This window comes from Nematostella vectensis, chromosome 10 (genome assembly GCF_932526225.1).
Source record: "Nematostella vectensis chromosome 10, jaNemVect1.1, whole genome shotgun sequence".
NCBI classification, from domain to species: domain Eukaryota; kingdom Metazoa; phylum Cnidaria; class Anthozoa; order Actiniaria; family Edwardsiidae; genus Nematostella; species Nematostella vectensis.
In genome coordinates this window covers 10107374-10128699 of record NC_064043.1, presented here as the reverse complement: position 1 = coordinate 10128699, position 21326 = coordinate 10107374, and the positions used below count along the sequence as shown (strand labels likewise).

Below are 21326 nucleotides of genomic sequence, written 5' to 3'. Positions count from 1 at the left end.
TAAAAGACTAAAAGACTAAAAGACTAAAAGACTAAAAGCAGCGATAATAGAGAGCCAATCGTAGCGAAGAAAAGCAAGAAATCTGCTACTTTGCACTGTATTGACTCTGCCATGAAAAACGAAGGTTTGAAGTGGACACAGTAAAATGACAGGCAAGGACCAAAAATGGACACGAAAATCTCGAACAGAATAAAATTATTCATTTCAAACGTCTTGAAAGTTACCGTAAAGAATGATACAATCATCACGCAAGCGTTACCTAGGAGACAGCAGAACGCGAGGCCGCTGACCAGCACTACTTGTACGCTCATCGTGATTATTCTGATTTTGTTGCTGGAAAAACAATTGATGATTAGGGTTAGTTCATTTAACAACAAGATTGAGTTAATAGTAATTCTAGTGCCTAAATATGCCTTATATAACCCCTTGTTTTGAGGCAAATAATAACGGGGGGAGAGGGTGAGGGGGTTGGGGCAAAACCAGTTCAAATAAATGCACTTGAAGCAGCATTATCTTGTATTATTGCCTCGTCTGAAGAAAATCTAAAATCTATTTATTTTATCAGCTTGAAAAGATATATGATTTAAATGTTACAAAAAAGGATAGCAGGAGGAGGATAAGTAAAGCGACTAACGATTGATTTGATTGACGATGTTTTGAAAATGCCTTCACTATTTCATCGAAAATTTGATCTCAAGGCAATGAAATAGGGAAAACCAGCCGCAAGAGTTCTACTCTTGTAGTAAACCCGTTTAAGCGCTTTCATATTTAATAGATATATAGAAAGTTCATTGAGATCTACGAAGATTATTTGTTACAGGTTAAATAACAAGAAAGAAAAAAAAGTCGTTTGTCACCGCTTTCCTCGGAACAATCCTTCCATAGTATTACATAAAAATGTGTTCTTATGCCAAGTTAAATAATCAAAACACCTACCTTCTGCGAGAATGCTTTTCAATGCCGCTCTCTTTCCAATTTTCGCTTTTGCTCCTGTGAGCGTTGTGAATGAAAAAAAGATCAAAAGGTACCAATAATGAATGTGAAATCACAAGAGAGAGAAAGCTGAATACTCGCGATGCGTGCGAATACTACCTTGTGACGTCAGCGACTACGTAGCAAGGACTATCGCTACGTCATCATTTATCCGGGTTTGGATTGGTTCGTTATGTCAGTGTGCATTTAATTTGGTGGTTATGGCATGGAGAACAGTTACAATTCTAAGACTTCAAAGAACTATATGTTAACTAAAAAATGAATAATACAAAAAAACCAAATAGTCGTGTTCGTGAACCAGAAGAATGAATACAATACACCAAAAACTGGAATTCGACTCTGCCAAATTTTTTGTCTTTAATAAGACTTCTTCAGGGCAAAAAAATGAATTGAGCTTACAGCTATGCTCTCCGGATCCTATGGGGTGCCTTGGTCTGTTGTGTATATGAAGATGATCCTGAACAGAGTCGCAAAATATCCATGTTTCGGACTTTTATTTCATTTCGAAATGTTGGTGCATTTGCATTTTTTATAATTGATATAAGCATACGCTATAAACATTAGAGGATATCAAATCTAAAAATACTAGAGGAAAAATACGGACAAGTTTTTCAAGAAAAAAGCTAGACTTAGACCTCAGGTAATTCAATGTAACATAATATTTTACAACATGAATTGGTGGGTAGGCAGATAAGAGTGAGAGGAAGCGATCCCCACCTTTCCCTTCCCCCAGTTCAGATGTATCATTCAAGTGTCTTTACCTTCCTCTAAAATTCCCTCTTTTGCCTTAAATTCCAATGTCTTTTCCTTCCTCTAAAATTTCCTCTTTTGCCTTAAAGTCCAGTGTCTTCCCCATCCTCTATAACTCCTTGACTTCCCTTAAAGTCTAGTGTCTCCCCTCTATTACTCCCAGCTTTATTTAAGGTCCTGTATTTTCCCCTCATCTATACCTCCTTGCCTTCACCTAAAAATTCATTATTTTACCTTCTTTTATATCTCCCTTCTTCTCCCTAAATCCAGTAAAATGCATACAGTATTCAATAGATGCCGCGTTCACTCTCATCCACGAATGGGCTTGAGTTGTCAGGAACTTCTAAAGAGCACTTTCAAAATACTCATCTAAAAAAGGCGGTGTGAGGGATACTTCAATATCTTCCTGCTTTCTCCTCGAGTCCAGTTTATTTCCATTTCTCTAAAACTCCTGCTTTCCTCTTAAAATCCTGTCTTATAGGATGCTGACCGAACTAACCGGGACATCCTTACCCCAAGCCTGGTATTGAGTTTCCAGCTTGACTAACTCCACGGAGCCCTTTTTCCGATTGATGCGTGTAGCAAAACGGCAGCATTTGAGCTTAAATATCATCGTTACGAAAGCTTCTCTATACTCTTTTGATACTAGTGGGTAAATCAGCGGAGAGAACACAGGGCGAACGTAAAGCAGCCATTCAGCAAATACTAGCAAGAGCTGTGGAACACTGACGTCAGCTGTTGACATAGCAACTGTCACATAGAACAGCATCCAGCCAATCAGTGAGACAAACGTGGCGACGACTTTGAGCTTCAGGAACTGGATGTTCTGCTTGTCTTTTAAGGCGAAGTTAGTGGACCGGAAGTGGGCTAGCCTAGTCGTAAAATGCTTTCGGTATCTATAACTTCGAATGTGGGTGAAATCTTTAGCTGAGCTACTTTCAGCTTGCACATTTCTTGATAAGCTAGTCGCACCCTCTTGTTCTTCTTGTTGATTTATTTGCTTGTGCCTTACCGTTACACTAGGAAAATCGTTCTTTGAGTTTGCCAAAGCAACCAGGAGATTTTCAAAGGAGGAGTCACGACTGGAGTTCCCGCCTGAGCTTTGCACGGTGGTACATCCAGGATCATTCACTCTGCACTCTTGAGCATGCCGCAGCCACTGTAAACACAACTTGTGACGTCTATAGGACCGGAACGCGTCACCACGTGAGCCAACACACTTAGCGAACCAATCATGAGCGTGTATCCTCGACCCTTGTACCCAAGATTCAGCCAGCAGGAAGTTCAGGGGTGGCTGAGGTGAGTATGCGTTCCAGTTGACCAGCGGTGGAATGGCAACAGCTAAGCCTATCACCCACGTGACGAGAATAATCACGCGTAGACTTTTCACCCGAATCAGACTTTTGGATTTTCTCCGTCGGTAGATAACTAAGCTTAGGATTGCTAGGGGTGAAGCGATGTGTGTGAAGTTTCTTACAAAGCCAATCGCTTCGCATGACCCGTGGACGCTTTCGAGCCACTTGGTACCGAAGCACGCGGTCAGGAGCGCTATGATTGGACCGACTATCGACGAGAGAAGATCCAGCCCTGTTAGACTAAGGAAGTACTTGGCGCGGAAAGACGAGGTGAAGATTGAGTCGAAGAGGACGCATATGTTACCAAGGAAACCAAAGACAGCGGCGACCGCGAACACTGCTACCGCTAGGACTTGCATAGCGAAAGGAATTCTGGGAGACAAGGGAGACAATTCAATTTGTGGCGAGGGAAGGGGGTGGGGGGGGGGGTTACCCAAGTGACAATAGACATAGATAGGGGCATGTACCAAAAGAAATTGTCTGTGTGCCTATGACATTTTCCCCTGCTAACACAAGAGGGAGGGGGGGGGGGAGGAGAAATCTCTTACATATGCTAATCATCCGCCACTGAAATGATATACTACACGAGAAATACACGTGCAAACGGTGAGAAAGATGTGAGACACAAAGGAAGATAAGTCAGTTGGTAGCGAGGGGCATATATAGATGATCTGCAATTTATAGTCAGAGGAAAGATTTGAGACAAAGAAAAAGGCATTGCTTAATAATTTGTAATTGTGGCGATTAGCATCGATCAGAATAAAATATACCTAGATACGAGTATTGTCAAGAAAGTTTTGTTGTCTCATCCAAGATAGGATAACCTTGGCTTGATGGCAGTCAGCTAAAGATAAACAACAACTAAAAAGAAGGCAACAACGTGTTATTATACTCTGAATGCACACTCGAGACAGAGAATTTGGTTACGATTTCACTTCCGTTACGACTTCTCGCGAACAGGTTTTTTTGCTACACATCCCGATGCAATGGACAAAAAAACGTGAATTTTGAGTGAAAAAAGTCCCCTGGTAAGTGGAATGAACTAAATTTGAAATCGGAAACAAAAAATGGATTATTGATAGCCAAGCTCAAATGATTTTAACACTCAAGTGTTCTCACTTTTGATCAAAACAAAAAGAAAATCCAGCTATTTCATATCAAAAGCTCTACCGAGCATTTCCTTGACATCCAAGCAAAAAGAATTATAATAGATTAGAATAAAAAAATCTGTCCTTTCCCCCTCTATGAATCGTCCCACCATATAACGATTTTCATGCTTTTCGAAATCCTTACCTGGGAAAGAGATCGAAAGAGTTCGCTCTAACTTGACTTGGTACGAAATCCAAATAAAATATTGGCAGAAACTACCGCGGCAGTTTGTTTGAGCGCAACCAATCCGACAGTCGAGAGACTATGCAAATTATTCAGGTTTTGGAGACCAGGAATCCTTACATAGCTACAGTGAGCGGAACGTGTGCTATAAATACCTTGGAATAATTAGAATTGCATTCTTTTAATGAGATACTTTTATCAGGATTTTTTTTCGCCTCTCCTATCCATTTCAGCTTCATATAGCGCATTTCCATCTAGTAACTAAGCTCGCCTTTTCAACGAGTCGAATTTAGTCCATTAATTGTATATCAATGTTTTTAATTCTGCACAACTCAGACAAGACGACAACGAGTTATTTACAAGCATTTGCAAGCATCTAAATTGCAATCTGCTTCGTGACCAAATCAACGCACCATTTGTTATGTTCACTCGTCTTTTATTTGCAAAAAAGACGAGACTTTGCTGGAACATACAGGAGACGATAAATCGGCGAATGCGTAGTTGCAATCTGCTTCGTGACCAAATCAACGCACCATTTGTTATGTTCACTCGTCTTTTATTTGCAAAAAAGACGAGACTTTGCTGAAACATACAGGAGACGATAAATCGGCGAATGCGTAGTTGTTCCCCAAACAGTCCTCTGATTGGATTACTATTAAATAGCATGGAAGAACCCATGAAACATAACTATCACAAAAAGACCAATCATGGCACACAGTGCTATCATAGAGTTTCTATGATTCTCTTTTCAACGGGGCTTTGATTGGCTTCCGATAAGACCAATCAGGACACGCGAAACATCGTTAACGTTACGCATGAAACAAGCCAAGAAAGACGCGACTATGTAACCATGAGGAGACCAATCATGGCATGCGCAGTATCATAGGACTGGCTTACAAGAAGGCCAATGAGGGCACGGGTAACTCCTTTAATGTTACTCTGATTGGCTCACTATCTTAGCCGTGGAGAAAGCATGAAACAAGCCAAGAAAGACGCGACTATGCTGATTACGAGGAGAACCACGCAAACACGGCTGACGATCATGGAGGCCGCTTGCCAGTACTCATGGTTTTCCCGCCTTTGCGCTTCCCGTCTCGAGTGCTCAGCTATGAACTCGAGAGAAACATCGAGGTCTCTCGGGTTTGACAATACAGCCAGTGATGGACCACTGCTACCAGTGCCTAAATCTGTCTCTTTTTCAGCATCAGTGACTTCCTTGTCACCCTTTTGAATTCCAGTTGACTCACTTGATCGGGCTCTACTACTCCTCTTCTCATCACGATCCTCTTTCTCGACTGCCTCCTGCGCATGCGCACATAAGCCCGAGTCATCAGGTTTAAGGTCGTTTACTTGCTCCGTGTATTGCTTCTTGGATATACTGTTTACATCAGTGATATTTGTTTGGGAACTTGTGGCGACATTGATGACAGTCGGAGTAATTTTTGAGCGTTTGAGGGGTTTGTATGGATATCTGTTTGGGGGTCTGTACGGGTATCGAACCAACGGTCCTAGCCAATCAAAAATCATCACCTGGAAAGCAAAGCAAGCTCATTAGTTCATCTTCATAGCGGTAATTAGAAATTCTAGAAATAGCCGATTTTGATGACCTATGAGAATATCGCTGCGGTTTTTTTTTTTCCCGGATTTCAACACAGGTGTCAAATGAAATTTAGGTCAAATTCTCCAGGAAAGTACCTACACGCAACTCGAAACAGCGATGGGAGATGACGAGAATGAAGATGGTACCCTTAAACTAGTTTAACTAGTTTTTAATAGCTGTAAAACAGGCGGCATGTGATAGAGGTCCCATCCTGACGGGTTCGTGAAGTAAAGTGCGTACACGAAACTCGAGCAGCGCATGGGGATGACGAGAATAGAGATGGTACCCTTAAACTAGTTTAACTAGTTTTTTATACCTGTAAAACAGGCGGCATGTGATAGAGGTCCCATCCTGACGGGTTCATGAAGTAAAGTGCGTACACACAACTCGAACAGCACATGGAGATGACGAGAATGAAGATGGCGCATGCGTAGAATTTTGTCAGGAGAGGGAAAGTGAGCGAGGTACTTGGCATCTTGGAGTTAACAAGCAGAAGGTACACGGACAGGCTCAGCAACAGGTTGATACCAGCCTCTAAAACGACAAAAATAATCTATGAATGCATGGCAAGCAAGCACAAGGCATTTCGTGTTAAATCCCTCAACACATCACGTTACTGAGCGTCACGCAAACGTCATGGAATCACATGACAAGAGTTAAACACATCACCTTATGCTACAACACGTATTGTTTTCACGCTAGGCTTCAGCATGTGATAAATAGCGTGACTGGTCACACATCACGTCACATCACATCTCGTCACGTCATATTATGTCACGCTACATCATGTAGCACAGCACGTCAAACGGTATGCTTTGTGACGGCATGCGCAGAGACCCAAAGGTCTTGTGCGGGTGCTCTCTCTTGCTGGATCCGTCAGCACGCGTCACATGATCACGTAACGACAGAAAGCATTGTGTCATGGCACATGTTTAACATCAGGTTCTGATAAGCTTATGGGGACAAAGAAAAAAGGTAAACTTTGTGCGTGGGGGTGAGGGGGCTGGGGGGGGGGGGGGGGGGGCTTGTGACATTTTTGTCTCCTACCTCTTGGGGTTACGTACCCATGCTTTTGCCAACTTCGGGAGGAATAAGAAAAACCAGGAGAGACAACACAGCGATATTAATGGCCGGAAAGACGTAGTTAATCGTTCTAAACAGCGGTCGCCTTGACAGAAGTAGAGGGAAAGATATGTACCCATAGGGTCCGGGACAACACTGATCGTAGAATTCTTTTTTCCTAATTTCCAGCGGGCTGAGATTCCATTCGTTATGAGTAGAGTAGTCTGTCAAAATGAGGCCCATGGAGATCACATTCACTGCGGCAGTGTTCATAGACCAAGGACCGATCTCAATGAAACACGTATGCTCGTCAAACGGGTAGAAAGCGATGTTGACTTCACAGGTTGTCGAGATGGACGTTGGTTGGAATATTTTCACTAAACCTTCGTGGGTTATGATGGCTCTAAACTCCAAACTGCCTGGAATGTCTCTCACAAATTCTACAATCTTTCCAGTTCTGAAAATTTTTACATACAAAAAAGAGATCTAATTAGGAGATTAGAGATATATTGTCATCTTATTGTACATACGTTGCGACAATAGATTATCAGTAATCTTATAATCCCTGATAATATTACATATATGGATCTTTTATCTCAATACTATTGTTATCATGTTGTTGCGTTAAAATCATTTAATGAGTTTTTAGAATTGTCCGCGATTTGCCAATGACATGATGATGATTGGTCATGGGCGAATTGGTCGAATCCATGATTTCTTGTAGGAGGGGGATTTTCTTTTGCTTTTAGGTACCATAAATAAAAATAAAGCAGGAGCCATATGTGTGCCAATGTATTTCCTGAAAACAATTAGCCCAGCTTGATGTATATAGCAGTGGCTATAAAAAATGAAGAGAAGATAACAAATTGGGTGTAAATGAATTAGTAATAACACCTTCGTGCAACTCACGCTAACGTTAACATCATATCCGGGCTCCAGATTTTATCCACCTTCATAGTCAAATAACTTATGTTTCCGAATTCCGTTGGGTTCCATGTGAGACGTGGGTCTTTCCACAGCTGAACAAAGAAGAAGACACAATAATAAGTATCTCCATTAGCTAGAACCACTCCCGCAAGTGAAGTCGTGGATAACAAACCGCCTTATAAGGTGAAGTCGTGGATAACAAACCGCCTTATAAGGTGAAGTCGTGGATAACAAACCGCCTTATAAGGTGAAGTCGTGGATAACAAACCGCCTTATAAGGTGAAGTCGTGAATAACAAACCGCCTTATAAGGTGAAGTCGTGGATAACAAACCGCCTTATAAGGTGAAGTCGTGGATAACAAACCGCCTTATAAGGTGAAGTCGTGGATAACAAACCGCCTTATAAGGTGAAGTCGTGGATAACAAACCGCCTTATAAGGATGACAGGGGCAGATTTAGCTTTTCACTAAAGCGGGGGGGGGGGGGGGGTGGCTCACGGGCAAAGGGGGAAGGGGGTATTGGTACATGTGGCTTTCTGGCAGCCCAAAGGGGGGCTCAAACCACCTAAACCCTCCCCCTAGATACGTTACTGCGGTGGTTCTTTTTTAACGCTACCGTGGCTACCTAGAAAGTTTTGGGAGGTTAGCCAATAAGAATGCGAGGAACGTACTATCTGAAACGATGCGCGCTACCGTGGCCACCTTGACAGTTTTGTGAAGTAAGCTAAAGGATGCAAGAAACGTGCTATCTGATACGACGCCAGCTACAGTGGCCACCTTCATATTTTTGTGAAGTAAGCCAATAAGGATCCCCCTAAAAAGTTTACTCAGGACTAAATGAGGGGTGCGCAGTTATTATATTGAGAAAGGATGGTATATTTGGCGGCCAAATAAGGGGGAGGGGAGGGTACGCAACTGTGAGCCACTGTAGCGCGCGTCGCACTAAGGAAGTGAGGTAAAAGAAACTTACAAAACTCATCCATACGTTAAGCGCTATCTCTCCTTTTTTGACGTCCTGGAAAAAATTACCACATTTACACTGATATATTCCTCAGTAAAGTACCCTTCTGTATTATGCGGGATTCGAGATCACACAAAATCTAGTAGTCGGTCCAGCAAAACTTCTTGTATTACTTAGTTGTCTGTATCAAGCTAAGAGAAAGAGAGCAGGATTTGGCCCCAAGTGCTCGCTACAGAAAAAAAAATAACTTTGTAACGCGATGCAAATATACCCATCTTTTAAGAATGCGAGATAAGAAACTTAAGATTTAACCCGCCGTCGGGCTCTAGTGTGTGGGATATACCATCCCTCTTCGGGACGCGGGATGACACGCGGGTTGCGTGATGGTTTTACCCATCTGGAAGCGGGATCACACAAAAAATTGGTGCGAATGAAATATTGGCCTATTATTCCCTATATTTAACAATATACGGTACTACTTCATGTAGGACTGCTCACCATGTATTTTAAGTTCCTTATTGAAAACCCGACGCTCACGTTGATTGGCTTAAGTTCGGAGTGTGGATGCGAATGCTCCCCTTCATTAAACAGTTTCTTAGTGAGCGCGTATTCGTGCACGTTTCTCCCGTTTGCATCTGTCAAGAAGAAATCATCCATGTCAAGTCGGTTGCAATAAAAAATCAGGCTTCATGTGGTAAATAACTCACTACCTTGAAAAGCCGCTGACCAGTACATGACGGCAAGCACAATTCCGACCAAAGCGGTCATCGCACTTCCCTGTAGAATTTATGGTTTCATTTCTATACAAAAAATAAAAAAGAAAAGAAAAGAAAAGTCTGGCAGTGTTGAATTTGAAAGCAAATGAAACTCTCCGAAAAAAAGAAAAACTAGCGATCGTTCTCGCCTGCATTTTGCAATAACATTGGCACGATCTTATTTTATTATTCATCTAGCACTTTCGCGCTGAATTGATAACTAAATGCACGAAAACAAAAACGTAAACAAAAAGAAAGAAATTGTAGTCACCAAACAAATATTATGCCATTGTATAAGTCGATTATCAAATGGTTGTTGTCTTTAGCAAATGCGTTCTGGAAATTCAGGCGTTTGCAGGTTGCAGGTTGCAGGAAGTTTTCATTTTTTTTCGCAAGACAGTTCTCCTCTCTCGGTTATTAAATCGAACTTGTTGACTGGTAATTTCTTTGATAATAATTTGCACTTCTAATACGTAATACACAAGAGACCGCCCAATAGCGCATTTTAAGCTTTATACCACGGTTAAATATATATATATATATATATATATATATATATATATATATATATATATATATATATATATATATATATATATATATATATATAAGAGTTGAAAAAACAACTGCTTACCTTAGAGAAAAAGTTGCCAGTATTTCGTTGATTTGTTACATGCCATTTGTTTTCTATTTGAAATTGCGTTTCCATAGAAGCAGACAATTTTGGTACCAGTTTTAACCATGAATAGGCGAAGTATGCAAAAATAAATTCAAATAAATCATTAAAAAGTTCTCAATCCCTGGCATTTTTCAGGGTCCCTGTGGTTCATGATATGCTCGGAACCGGCGAGTCTGCTCTGACGAAGGACTAGCGCTCGAAACGTCAGCGAAATTCTTTGTTTTCACTTCAACCGAACCTACCTTAACCTTTCATTTATCTCCCTCGCCTTTCTGGTTTGGTTCTCCCCAGTCCTTCTTGCCTCATGGCAAACCACAGGAATTCCAAGAAAAACGCAAGCGTTTAAGCTTCCCTATTCCTAAGTCATTTCTGTAAAAAAAATCGTACGAAATTATACAACACAAGCGAGGGATTTCTATTTGATGAATAGAGGGGGTCGAGTAGTAATCTATCTGCAGTAGTTTAGCTTTTCGTGCATTTTACAATGACACGCCCACAAAACAACAGTCTTTTTTACTTGGCGCAGCTAACTGTTAAACTTCAGGATTCTGTAGATACCTCCGCACACGATCGGTATGATCGTTTAGTGGCGGATATGTTTGATTAGGGGCGGTTAGATTTTGTCGTTAAGCTTCGAAAGCTTACCCTTGCTTTTGATTGGTACAATATCCTAGAGCTTCCGACCCTACCGACCTTTGATTGGCCTTTGATTGGCTCCCCCCTCCCTCGAAAATAAAGACGACACTGAACACCTATATATACGGTTTAATTAAATTAAACAGTAACTTAAATTTATATTTGCTTTTATTGTGCATGCTTTGCTATCTTGTGTTCAAATTTGAAATTCATATATGATTTTGTGTGCTGGAAATACCGCACAAAATGAAGTAGTTCCTAGCAATTTTCATAAGAATTCATAAGAACTAAATATAATTTGAAAAAGTGTTTGTGTTCGTATATTTATACTATTGTAACATTTATCACTGATTTCAAGTCCTTTGTAGACGGCTTGTTTGTGGTATGCATTAATTGAGCCAAAAGTGATTTAATTTTGCCAATTAAAAGACCCAAGTATCGACACTTGGTGAAGCCATTTTGCTTGCTTTTGAGCTACATGCTTTCTTCCTTCCAATTTCTCTCTTTTTCTTCTTCGTTTTCTTTAAATACTCTACCAGATTCTCAAAAAGAAGAATCTTATATATATAATTTCATTGTTGGCTTTGAAATTCTAATAGTCGTACTATTCAGCTTCTGGAACTACGATACTCCGTGTCTTTACATGGTTTGGCGCATCTTGTGCTTTTGATATCAAATACTTTTTATAAATCATCTCGTCGGAACAAGGCCCCAAACGAAACAAAGGGAGAGGGGTCGATAGATGTTACGCGCGTATTTTGCAGATGTTTCACTCATCCCTAACTCAATTTTTTGTGATCATTATGTCCTCGTTTATCCTTATAGGTAGGAAGACTCTTTGAACATTCCATTGGAATCGCTCCGACTTTTCTTCAAAAGGAATAAAATCTCTTCCAGCCTGTCCTCGACTCTCACTAGTCTTTCATCCAGACTGTCAATTCTACACAAGACTCCGTTGAAATCCGGCTTCGTGCCACATGGCGCTGAATAATGCTTTGCTCTCGTGCTTCCATTTGCTTTACCAGGTAACTTCACCGGGTTTTCCGCTTTAGAGTTTACGTATAAAGTGTTCGAGTTCGTGTCATCCTTGCTAATGCTAGCCTTGCTTTCTTTTACCATTCTTTCTTGGGATGGCGTTGAGGGCACGTTCAGTGTAGATACGCCGAGAGGAGCACTCAGTACTAAGGCTGACCACGGGACATTGCCCACTAGACCTGACTCCGCCTGCAAATAATGAACACTAATGAGTGAATCGAAAGCTTCATTACGAATACCCGATCTCAAAATTCGATATGAGCTTGAAAAAATATATTCATTACACGCGTCCCTGAATAACTTTTCAATATTCGGGTTCCTGCAGTGAAAAGGCCGTGCTAGCATCAAACGCCATTTTCGCTTCGATTTGATATGAATCTTAGTAAAATCCGTTTTGTATATGAGAATGCGTGATGGGTGATTCATACACTTGGTCAGAAGATGCAGGGTTTATCTTATGCAAACTAGGCCACGTTAAGGTTCGTGCGCGGGGGAGGAGGGAATACAGACGCAAACTAGGCCACGTAAGCTAAGGTACGTGCGCGGGGGAGGGGGGAATACAGAAACATTAAGAAAATATTTGAGGGGGCAGACATGCTCTTACTGGTCATTTCCTTTTAATTTTAGAAAATATTGGGGGGGGCGGGCTGGTGGGGCATGCCCCCATATCCCTACCCCTTGCTATGGCCCTGTGCAGGTACGGGGAGACGTGCATTAAGCTCCTTATTTGCGGACACATTTTGATTGTAATCTCTATAGCCGCAGTTTGGGTTTGTTTGATTATAGGCCTTCACGGCCAGTTACACAGACTGTCAATGCTCTGGAATGGTTTTTATCATTCCTGAAGGTGTCCTTTTATATAGAGTTTGGCAGACTAGCAATCCAATAGAACGTTTGCAATCCTATTTTTGGTCTCGGGGGGGGGGGGGGGGGGGGGGGGGGGGGGGGGGGGGGGAGGGTGTCCCTTTAATCGAGGTACCGACACATGGGCTTCTCGTGAATAGGGCGTGATTTGTGGTACATGCTTCGTAAAATACACTGGTGATGCATAACGTGTGATAGTGATTAAGTATCTCTTTTACTTCCATCCTTTTTATTCTTTCTTGTGCTCAATTGAAGCATCACAAAAACTAACAAACAAAAAGCGGTACAGAGTCTTGGCCTTACCTCAACCCACTCCCGGACCTAGGGAAACATAAGACTAAGTTACATACAACCCACTCCTGGAACTAGGGAAACACAAGACTAAGGTACATACAACCCACCCCCGGACCTAGGGAAACACAAGACTAAGGTACATACACCCACTCCCGGACCTAGGGAAACATAAGACTAAGTTACATACAACCCACTCCTGGACCTAGGGAAACACAAGACTAAGTTACATACAACCCACTCCCGGACCAAGCGAAACACGAGACTAAGTTACATACAACCCACTCCCGGACCTAGGGAAACACAAGACTAAGGTACATACAACCCACTCCCGGACCAAGCGAAACACGAGACTAAGGTACATACAATTTTACGATCAACTGAAATGTTAGTTGTTCTTTGAAGCACAAAAGCACCAAATCTTTCTGTAGATAATTTGTAGTGCCGGAATTTTTTTCCCTGAAATGCTCGATTTATTGGGATCAACTGCATAACTGCATCCTAAAAAGTCTTTTGCGTTTTTCGCATCCCGCGCAGAGTCTAGTCCAAACCCCGCGATCATCCTTCCAGGCCCTGATGTATTGTGGGAAAACATCAACACAAGAATAAAATGATTATTTTTCACGCTTCTGTCAAAACAGAGTAGTTGCGAGCGTTAGCCTTTCGGAGGAACAGCAACTAGAGCCGGATGGGGAATGGTATATATAGTGTGGTATGCGAACAATAGGTGGTCGGCAGACGCTGTTCACGCAAGCCGAGAAAGAGTCGAAGAAAGACAATTAGGCGATTAGAGCGGGGTGCGCTAAGGGGGTGGAGTACTGATAGGGTACATACCGAGATATATCTGCCGAAGTCGTGCGTAAATGTCATTTGCTCACTCATTACTTCTGCCAACTGTGGAAACGAGTTGGCGACATCATACAAATCTTCTAACTTGACATAATGAACTTCTACATAATGACGAACCATCAAGCTGACGTTAGCCTTCAATGGCAAATTACCACGCATCTCATCATAATTTCCACCGGCGCTGTCTCCAGGACCTGTCAATCAATAAAATTGATGCTGTCAATCATAAATAATACACCAATCCTCCAATCAAACATGTCACGATTGGAGCTGTCAATCACACAGGTCGAGCTGTCAGTCAAACAAAAGAAATGTAATGACGTGCCAATTAAAAACAACATGTCTACCAAGCACGTAAAGGCCTGTCAATCAAAAACATCATACGTCAGACCTGTCCATCAAATAAACTATACGTCAGGGTCTGTCAATCACATAGTACATACGTCAGGCCGACAGTGCTGAATAACGTTTGCGCGTGCGCGTGTTCTGGCGAAAACAAACAAATTCACAGTATTGAATCGTTCGAGTAAAGGTACGAAAGGATGACTTCAGTCGTTGTTTTGACTTACTGTACAGCATTAAAACCATACTGTACAAAAGATGACAGATTTGTTTGATAATGAGGGAGTCATAAAGAAAATTATAGCCTTAGCTATGCGCTAGTTTTCTTAGCATTCGCCGAATTGTGACAGTTTGCCGGTAAAACGCCGCAATTTTAAAACAAAAGGCTGGTTTAACCCTTGCGTTTATCAGCACTGCTCGTCAGGCCTGTTCGTCAATAGCAAGTTGCACCTCACGTACACGTTAAACGTCGTACGTCAAACGCCAGTAGTGAGAATAAAGACATAACACTATATCCAAGGTCTTTTAACTCTTGGTGGAGACATTACATATTCTCAACCTCTTATCAATGATGGTATCATGACAAGGGGGACCATGGCCTTATATGGTCAACATACCTAATATAGACAAAGACTTCCCACTCTTGATGACATCTACCGTTCCCTCCACGACGAAGTACAAATATTTAACCTCGTCCCCTTCCTTGATAATATAATGCCCGGGTAGGTAATTCTTGATATTGAACTTTACAGAGAGAGCCCGTACGCAGCCCTCGCCGAGCTTATGAAATACATGATGGCTGCCGAACACGGCGCGATGAATATGCACGCACACGTCAGACTGAAGGCTGTCGGGGAACCGCCGTAACACCTGGACGTTAAAGGAATATATTCAGGAAGCGAAGTCATACTAATGGCATGAAACTAGCCCCTGTGTTGCGTGATTTGATTGTGTTACTTACTGAGACCCCCCCCCCCACAAGTCAACCCAAGTGTTGTGTTACGCCATATGATGCCATGCTCTAGCCCCTGTAATGCGTGACGTCATGGTGCTGTTTATGATCTCCAAACGAAGCAGGGGCGTATCTAGATAACAAAAACGCAGGGCGTGGTCCAGAATAGTAAATCACTGATCACGGATCAATTTTAAGATCAAATCGGCATTCTTAGTTCTGTTCACTAGATCCATCAAGAAACTTTTTCTTTGCAAATGATTACATAAAATTGACCGTCTTCTTTTAACTACCAACAAAGGGGTCAACCGGAGTCAAACTCATCTCATCGCATGAGCAGATAGGGTGACCCCTTGGGCACAACCTCCACACACGCGCATGCCAAGTACACCTTAGTGTTGAGTTACGCCCTCTTTATGTCACGATATAGCCCCTGTATTGTGTGACGCTATTGTGTTACTTACCGTGTCAAGCTGTTGGTCGTGTCGTGACGACCACTCATGGGTAAAGTACTCGGTGAGCGTGTCTCGTAGAGTGTCGGGGATGTTGTGAAACCGGATAAATTCCTTGATTACTTTCAAGTCTTTGTGATAACGTGCAGTTCTTGTGTACAACCGCTGGATAATAGCAGTCATGTTTCCAAATATGGCAGCATACATCAAAGCTAAAAATAAATGTAAGACATTAAGAGCTAGGCAAGGTTGGGATGTCACATCAAATGGGACGGAAAATAAATAAAAGACATTAAGAGCTAGGCAAGGTTGGGATGTCACATCAAATGGGACGGAACTAAAAACAAAAAGACGCCCATAACATTTGTTTTATTCGACTCGTCGTTTTTAAGCGTCGTGTAAACAAGGAAGTATATCATGTCCTATTTCTTCAGTGTGCGTCCTTCTTACTTCCCAAGCTCCTTTCCCTCGCCCGCTCCCCATCCCTCCCCAGGCGGGAACCTAGGATTGGCTGAAGCGGGGGGGGGGGGGGGGGGTAGGGGGTCATAGTTATCATATGGATAAAGCTTAGTATTTGTAGATTTTTCAATAAGAAATGACTTATTTTTGGCCGCCAAAGGGGGTTGCGCACACACCCTGCGCCCCCCCCCCCTGTGTACGCGCCTGTTCCCTTCCCCTCTCCCAACACCCACTCTGTCTAACTCTAATGACTTCAGTCTTTCCCAGGCTGACTTCGCCATGCAAACATGCTCACAACTCACCTCCCACTAACATCATCGCCACAGCAAATAACTTCTCCGCATTGGTGTTCGGCGCAACATTCCCAAAGCCAATACTAGTCAAGCTGGTTAGGGTAAAGTATAATGACGTCACATAACGCGATTTCATAGAAGGACCACTGTTCTCGGGGGCGGACGTGTTCACGGGCTGGCCGGTCTGTTCCCCTAGCAACGTTATCCAGCCATGCTTGTTGCGTATTTCCCCTCGACCAATAAAATACCAGATGCATGCTAGCCAATGGGCGACGAGCGTGAACAGACATGTAAGGAGAATCACGACAGCCAAGCCGTACTCGGAGTAACGGTCAAGCTTGCGTGACACTCGAACCAGTCTTAGCAACCGCGCGGTTTTGAGGAGGCCGGCAAGAGAGATGGCCTGGAAACAAAGAGAACATGAAATAATGAAGGGATGTACATGTTCTTGCTTCCCTCTTCTTTCTTCACTTATGAAATTCTACCGCACGTGTTTTATTGAGAATATAGTCCTAGTCTATCGTTTGAAAATAAAAAATAATTTGCTGAAAAGAAAATTGCGTTTACTATTGGGTTTATATTCACGTTTTGCGTGTTCTCTGGCTTTATTGAAGCGTTCTGAACATTGATTGAATCGGATTCTTCAAAAACACCAAAGACGCTTTAATATGGCGAGTTATTTGTTATTTCTCGCTGTTCTGTGTTTCGTAAAAAGTTTTCCGTAAGATCAATAGGCAGAAATACAGAACTTGGGCTACCTGTGAGTTTATGTGGTGAGAGGGCATAGGCAACAATGCTTGGAACCTTCTATTTCAAAATGTCAAAAAAGTTGTTCCCTCTGTTATTACTTGTCATTATGAAGGCCATTATGAAGCCATTATGATTATTAATAATAAACGTGATGTTCGATTAGTTACAGCAATTAACCTTTACAAATTCTCATTAAAAAGCCCCCCCCCCCCCCCACTGTCGGCCTTTACATTTGATCTTCATATGAATCCACAAACCCTAAATCATATTATACTCTCTGCATTTTATTTAATATGAAGATTAGAAAGGTGTGCATGGGATATTAAAAAAATTAATGAGCCCGAATCTAGAAATGGGCGAAAATCATTTCAAAATCTAAAAATTGACCAGTTCAACGGGTGTCTTTATTAACGGAGTACACTTAGAATGACTCCATCGTGTCATATACTACAATAAACGCTTCCAAATCCCCTAAGCCCTCTCCCCTAAACCCAGACCCAGTTGACAACGCCCTCAAAATTCAATTCTCTTCAACACTCATCTCGCATATTAATGGCGAAAACTTCTACATTCCTTTAAAGGGGTACGTGGTGTTATCAGTTGTGCTTCTAGTCATCTGCGCATGTGGCTTTAAGGGCCACGATAAAGAAGACAATCACAAGTATTTTTACGAAATTATTCAGAATTCTCCAGGCTAAATACTTTTTTTTCTAATCGATGTTTCGTTTAGTAAACCATAATCCAAGGCCACAGTGCATCTTTACATGTTTATCCATAGATTCCAAACCGTCAGAGAAAATCATAAACGCTATCATAAAAAACCTTCTCCATCGAGTACGCATCCTCTTGACATCATCTGAGTTTGACACATTGTCTCATAATCGGGTAATATTTCGGACAAATTCTTCTTCCTCTAGGAATTCGTGACGCGCAAATAATGCCCCATGCTAGGCTCTTGGTTACTCTCAAAACAGTTAAAATTTTTTGAAAATTTATTCAGAGAGGAAAAAAGATAAGAATTTAGAAAAAAATCATTTGTGTATCTAAGCAAGATTTGTCGATGAGACATTCTAACCACTAAACATGACTAATTCCTCGATCTACTTATCAGTTCAAGCCATGGCTTTTCACTTATTGTGTCTCTATATCATATACATTAGCTGTCTTACATTACCACACGGATCATGCGATGATAAGCTGGTTTTAGGAAAGAACAAAATGGTCATTTTCACGAGAACCAGAGACTATAATATCGCTAATAAGCATTACCTATTGATATATTAGTTTTCTTAGTTAGTCGATAAACCATAGTGTAAATATTAGTTTTTCAAAATTGACGTTACATCAAATATTCACGGTATATCTGGAAAAATGATATAAAGTCAAAAGAAACTAGAATGCCTGTCGGACGGGAACACCGTCATGTTTAGGGGTGGAGTCCGTAACCATGAGTGTTTAGCTATTTTGGACGATTTTCGTCCAAATCTGCATGTTTAAACGAGAAAGTCAAGTTTGTGAATTCGTGATGAATGAGTTGAATTCATTCATAAAGATTATGGCAGGTGTTTATGGCGTGTTGCAGCTGGTAAATATTCGCAGTATACTATGCATACAAAACGAGACTAAGGCGAAAGCATTTGTAACCATTCTAAACTATAGAATTACTTGTGTTACATTTTAGAGTAAAGTTGAATTACTTAGAGCTACATAGAATTTCGTACCGTGTTGTAAATATTACTAAGAGACTTGCAAGTGAAACAGGCTATACTTCAGCTAGGTAATATTAGCAATAAGCAAGGCCCTAAATGATCATTGCTCATTACGCGTAGAAATTATTCTTCAGCCTTAAAGAATGAAGTTTGAGTATTAGCTTGCTCGACGTGCAAGCATTAGACAATCACTCATTGTCAAGACATCTTTAATAGGAAATACGGTCTGACTGCTGTTTGCGAATGTTGAATAACATTAAAGTTTATTAAAGATATTCCGTATGCTCAAAGCACAAGTCGAATATTCAAATATTTCTAAATGCGAAACCACGTAACGACAACGTTAAGTGATTAGTACCGCAGTATTGAAAGAATAAAGACTCTCGAGATTTTTTTTCGCGGGGAAAATAGAAGTGAATGGGAACGGGAATTATAAATATGTCTCCACACGACTGGTTTTCACGCGTAACGATATCGTAGATAAAATAACCATCGGCGATAACTTACATGTCAACAAGCTGAACAAGAATAAAACAGAGAAGCAGCCTTACCCCTTTTCCACCGGCTTCGACGAATAATTCAAACGGTATGGCAGCCAGAAAGTCAATAACAAACCATGACTTAAGGTAGTTGCAGGCTATCTTTCTTGGGTTTAAGACTAGTTCGTCTGTTCCTTGTCTTGTATAGGTTGAACGAAAATTGATGAGAATGTCAACAACAAACATCAGGTCTACAATCAAGTTTACGATGCCAATGGCGCTGCCGGCTTTGAGTTGTTGTAATGGAGACTTTTGAGATTGTCCAAACGCTGCCGTATATGGAATCTCTATGGAAGTATAGATCACTAGTAATAACACGAACCAATCCCAAACCGCTTTGAATTTTGAGTTGTGCAGTATAATGTATCGGGGAAGCTTTCGACCCTTTGCATTTTCTCGAATGTTGAAAGTAAGCTTGTCCAAAGCTGAGGGCTCAGGCATTTCCTACGGATAACAGCAATAAAGTACTATTAGTACAACCTAAACACGTATACTTACTACTTAAATGCGCGCGTAATCTTCATTTACGCATAACTGTGGGAAATAGTACCTTGGATTTCTTGAGCGGGGTGGTCAATTCGTGAAGTTCGGGTGCTGCATCTCGCTCGACCTTTTTAAAGAATCGCATTATTCAACAGTTTGCGATCTTTGGTGTACAAGACTTCTAGCTGTACAAGTTAGGGTTTGATGTTATTTGGGTACAAAGTGTAAAAACATTTCCACTGAGAGATCCCAACGAGGAGTTCCAACTTAGAATGAGGAGAAGAAGTTATGTACCTTGCGGCAATTAGCCAAATAAATCGACTTAAAAAAAGGTCCGGTCTACCCTGGCTGACACAAGACCGATAGAAGCATATAAATAAAGTATAACTTCTTAATTTAAACTTTGTTTTGTTCTCAAGTAATAGAGAATTGTGACGCTCCGCATTCTAAATGAGTTTTTGCCGCAGCAATACTAACGTACTCGTGCCGCGCAATTAGCTTTTTTAACCTTTACAAATTGGAAGTATTTAATAGCATTTAGGGTCCCACGAAGGTGGTTTGGCACCAAAAGTCGTTTTACATACGAAACTCGGTTGCATTTAACATTAAAAACAATAACACATTATGGAAATGAACTGGTTGTGTTCAAGGTTATTCAAGTTATCTGCTAAACATGAACTTATAAGTCAATCACAGTTGGCAGTTTATCAAAAAGCGGCGTCGCGTGCATATTTTACAATATTTCGGTACAGTGAGTAAATTTGAAATTCGCCGTTATGGAATTTGAGTGAGATCTGTTGCCATGGAAAGAGACTACGCACTGCAAATTAAGACTGCTGTTTAATCATTTAAATATGTCATGTTATCGGAATACTGCTCAAGACCGCTGTCCCTAAATGCCTGATAAGTAATTCACTACTTAGATACAGATGGCAGTTTTGTAACTCGTTATCGATCGCGTGATAGTATACTCAAAATATTCGCAAAAAGTGAATTGTGCGTCGGTTAGAATTCCTATTCTGCTGATAAAATTCACTACGTAAGGGCCTCGTGGCCCTAAATTAAGACCTTTTTGCTAAAAAATAATTATCTTTAGCGATAATATTTGCGTAATTTCTTTGTGTTTGCATGTTTTAATTTCTCTCCCAACAAAGGCTTTGCTAGATAAAAAAAAACATTATTATTGCTAGCATGACACTATGTTTACAAAGGCCCTTCAAGGGATAACTCCGTCGCATGGTGAGCGCATAATAAATTCT

The 21326-nt window shown here is 41.3% G+C and overlaps 3 protein-coding genes across 4 annotated transcripts; all 3 read right to left on the bottom strand.

Moving 5' to 3' along the window:
• Positions 1–1470: 1470 nt before the first annotated feature.
• On the bottom strand, positions 1471–3457 carry LOC5519272 (alpha-2C adrenergic receptor). Its single transcript, XM_001639134.3, has one exon. The coding sequence runs from the start codon at positions 3455–3457 to the stop codon at positions 2219–2221; it is 1239 nt and encodes a 412-aa protein (XP_001639184.2). The 3' UTR covers positions 1471–2218.
• A 1138-nt stretch (positions 3458–4595) lies between these two features.
• Positions 4596–10691, bottom strand: LOC5519273 (neuronal acetylcholine receptor subunit alpha-3). 2 transcript variants are annotated; one of them, XM_032364051.2, is made up of 8 exons: positions 10369–10691; positions 9690–9779; positions 9478–9614; positions 8989–9033; positions 8002–8111; positions 7095–7549; positions 6347–6564; positions 4596–5960 (listed from the first exon to the last, which is right to left on the bottom strand). In XM_032364051.2, exons 2-8 carry the CDS (start codon positions 9745–9747, stop codon positions 5382–5384), a joined length of 1602 nt encoding a protein of 533 aa, XP_032219942.1. In that variant the 5' UTR covers positions 9748–9779; positions 10369–10691; the 3' UTR covers positions 4596–5381. The 2 variants fall into 2 exon arrangements, with proteins under 2 accessions (XP_032219942.1, XP_048589792.1); XM_048733835.1 differs by lacking the exon at positions 10369–10691 and having other exon boundaries at positions 9690–9855.
• Positions 10692–11162: 471 nt separating this feature from the next.
• On the bottom strand, positions 11163–20556 carry LOC5519274 (potassium voltage-gated channel subfamily H member 6). Its single transcript, XM_048733757.1, has 7 exons — positions 20135–20556; positions 19597–20028; positions 16596–16989; positions 15847–16046; positions 15048–15300; positions 14074–14282; positions 11163–12273 (listed from the first exon to the last, which is right to left on the bottom strand). Exons 1-7 carry the CDS (start codon positions 20210–20212, stop codon positions 11869–11871), a joined length of 1971 nt encoding a protein of 656 aa, XP_048589714.1. The 5' UTR covers positions 20213–20556; the 3' UTR covers positions 11163–11868.
• Positions 20557–21326: the final 770 nt, after the last annotated feature.

Bases quoted from the DNA above. Each gene is read 5' to 3' on its own strand.
- LOC5519274 (XM_048733757.1), bottom strand. From the start codon at position 20,212: ATGCGATTCTTTAAAAAGGTCGAGCGAGATGCAGCACCCGAACTTCAC. The intron at 20,029-20,134 runs GTACTATTTCCC...TGTTATCCGTAG, and splicing joins CCCCGCTCAAGAAATCCAAG to GAAATGCCTGAGCCCTCAGC. The intron at 14,283-15,047 runs GTATGTTGACCA...ATTGATTGACAG, and splicing joins GAAGTCTTTGTCTATATTAG to GTCCTGGAGACAGCGCCGGT.
- LOC5519272 (XM_001639134.3), bottom strand. From the start codon at position 3,457: ATGCAAGTCCTAGCGGTAGCAGTGTTCGCGGTCGCCGCTGTCTTTGGT.
- LOC5519273 (XM_032364051.2), bottom strand. From the start codon at position 9,747: ATGACCGCTTTGGTCGGAATTGTGCTTGCCGTCATGTACTGGTCAGCG. The intron at 9,615-9,689 runs GTAGTGAGTTAT...TCTTCTTGACAG, and splicing joins CTGGTCAGCGGCTTTTCAAG to ATGCAAACGGGAGAAACGTG. The intron at 6,565-7,094 runs GTACGTAACCCC...TTGTCGTTTTAG, and splicing joins CGAAGTTGGCAAAAGCATGG to AGGCTGGTATCAACCTGTTG.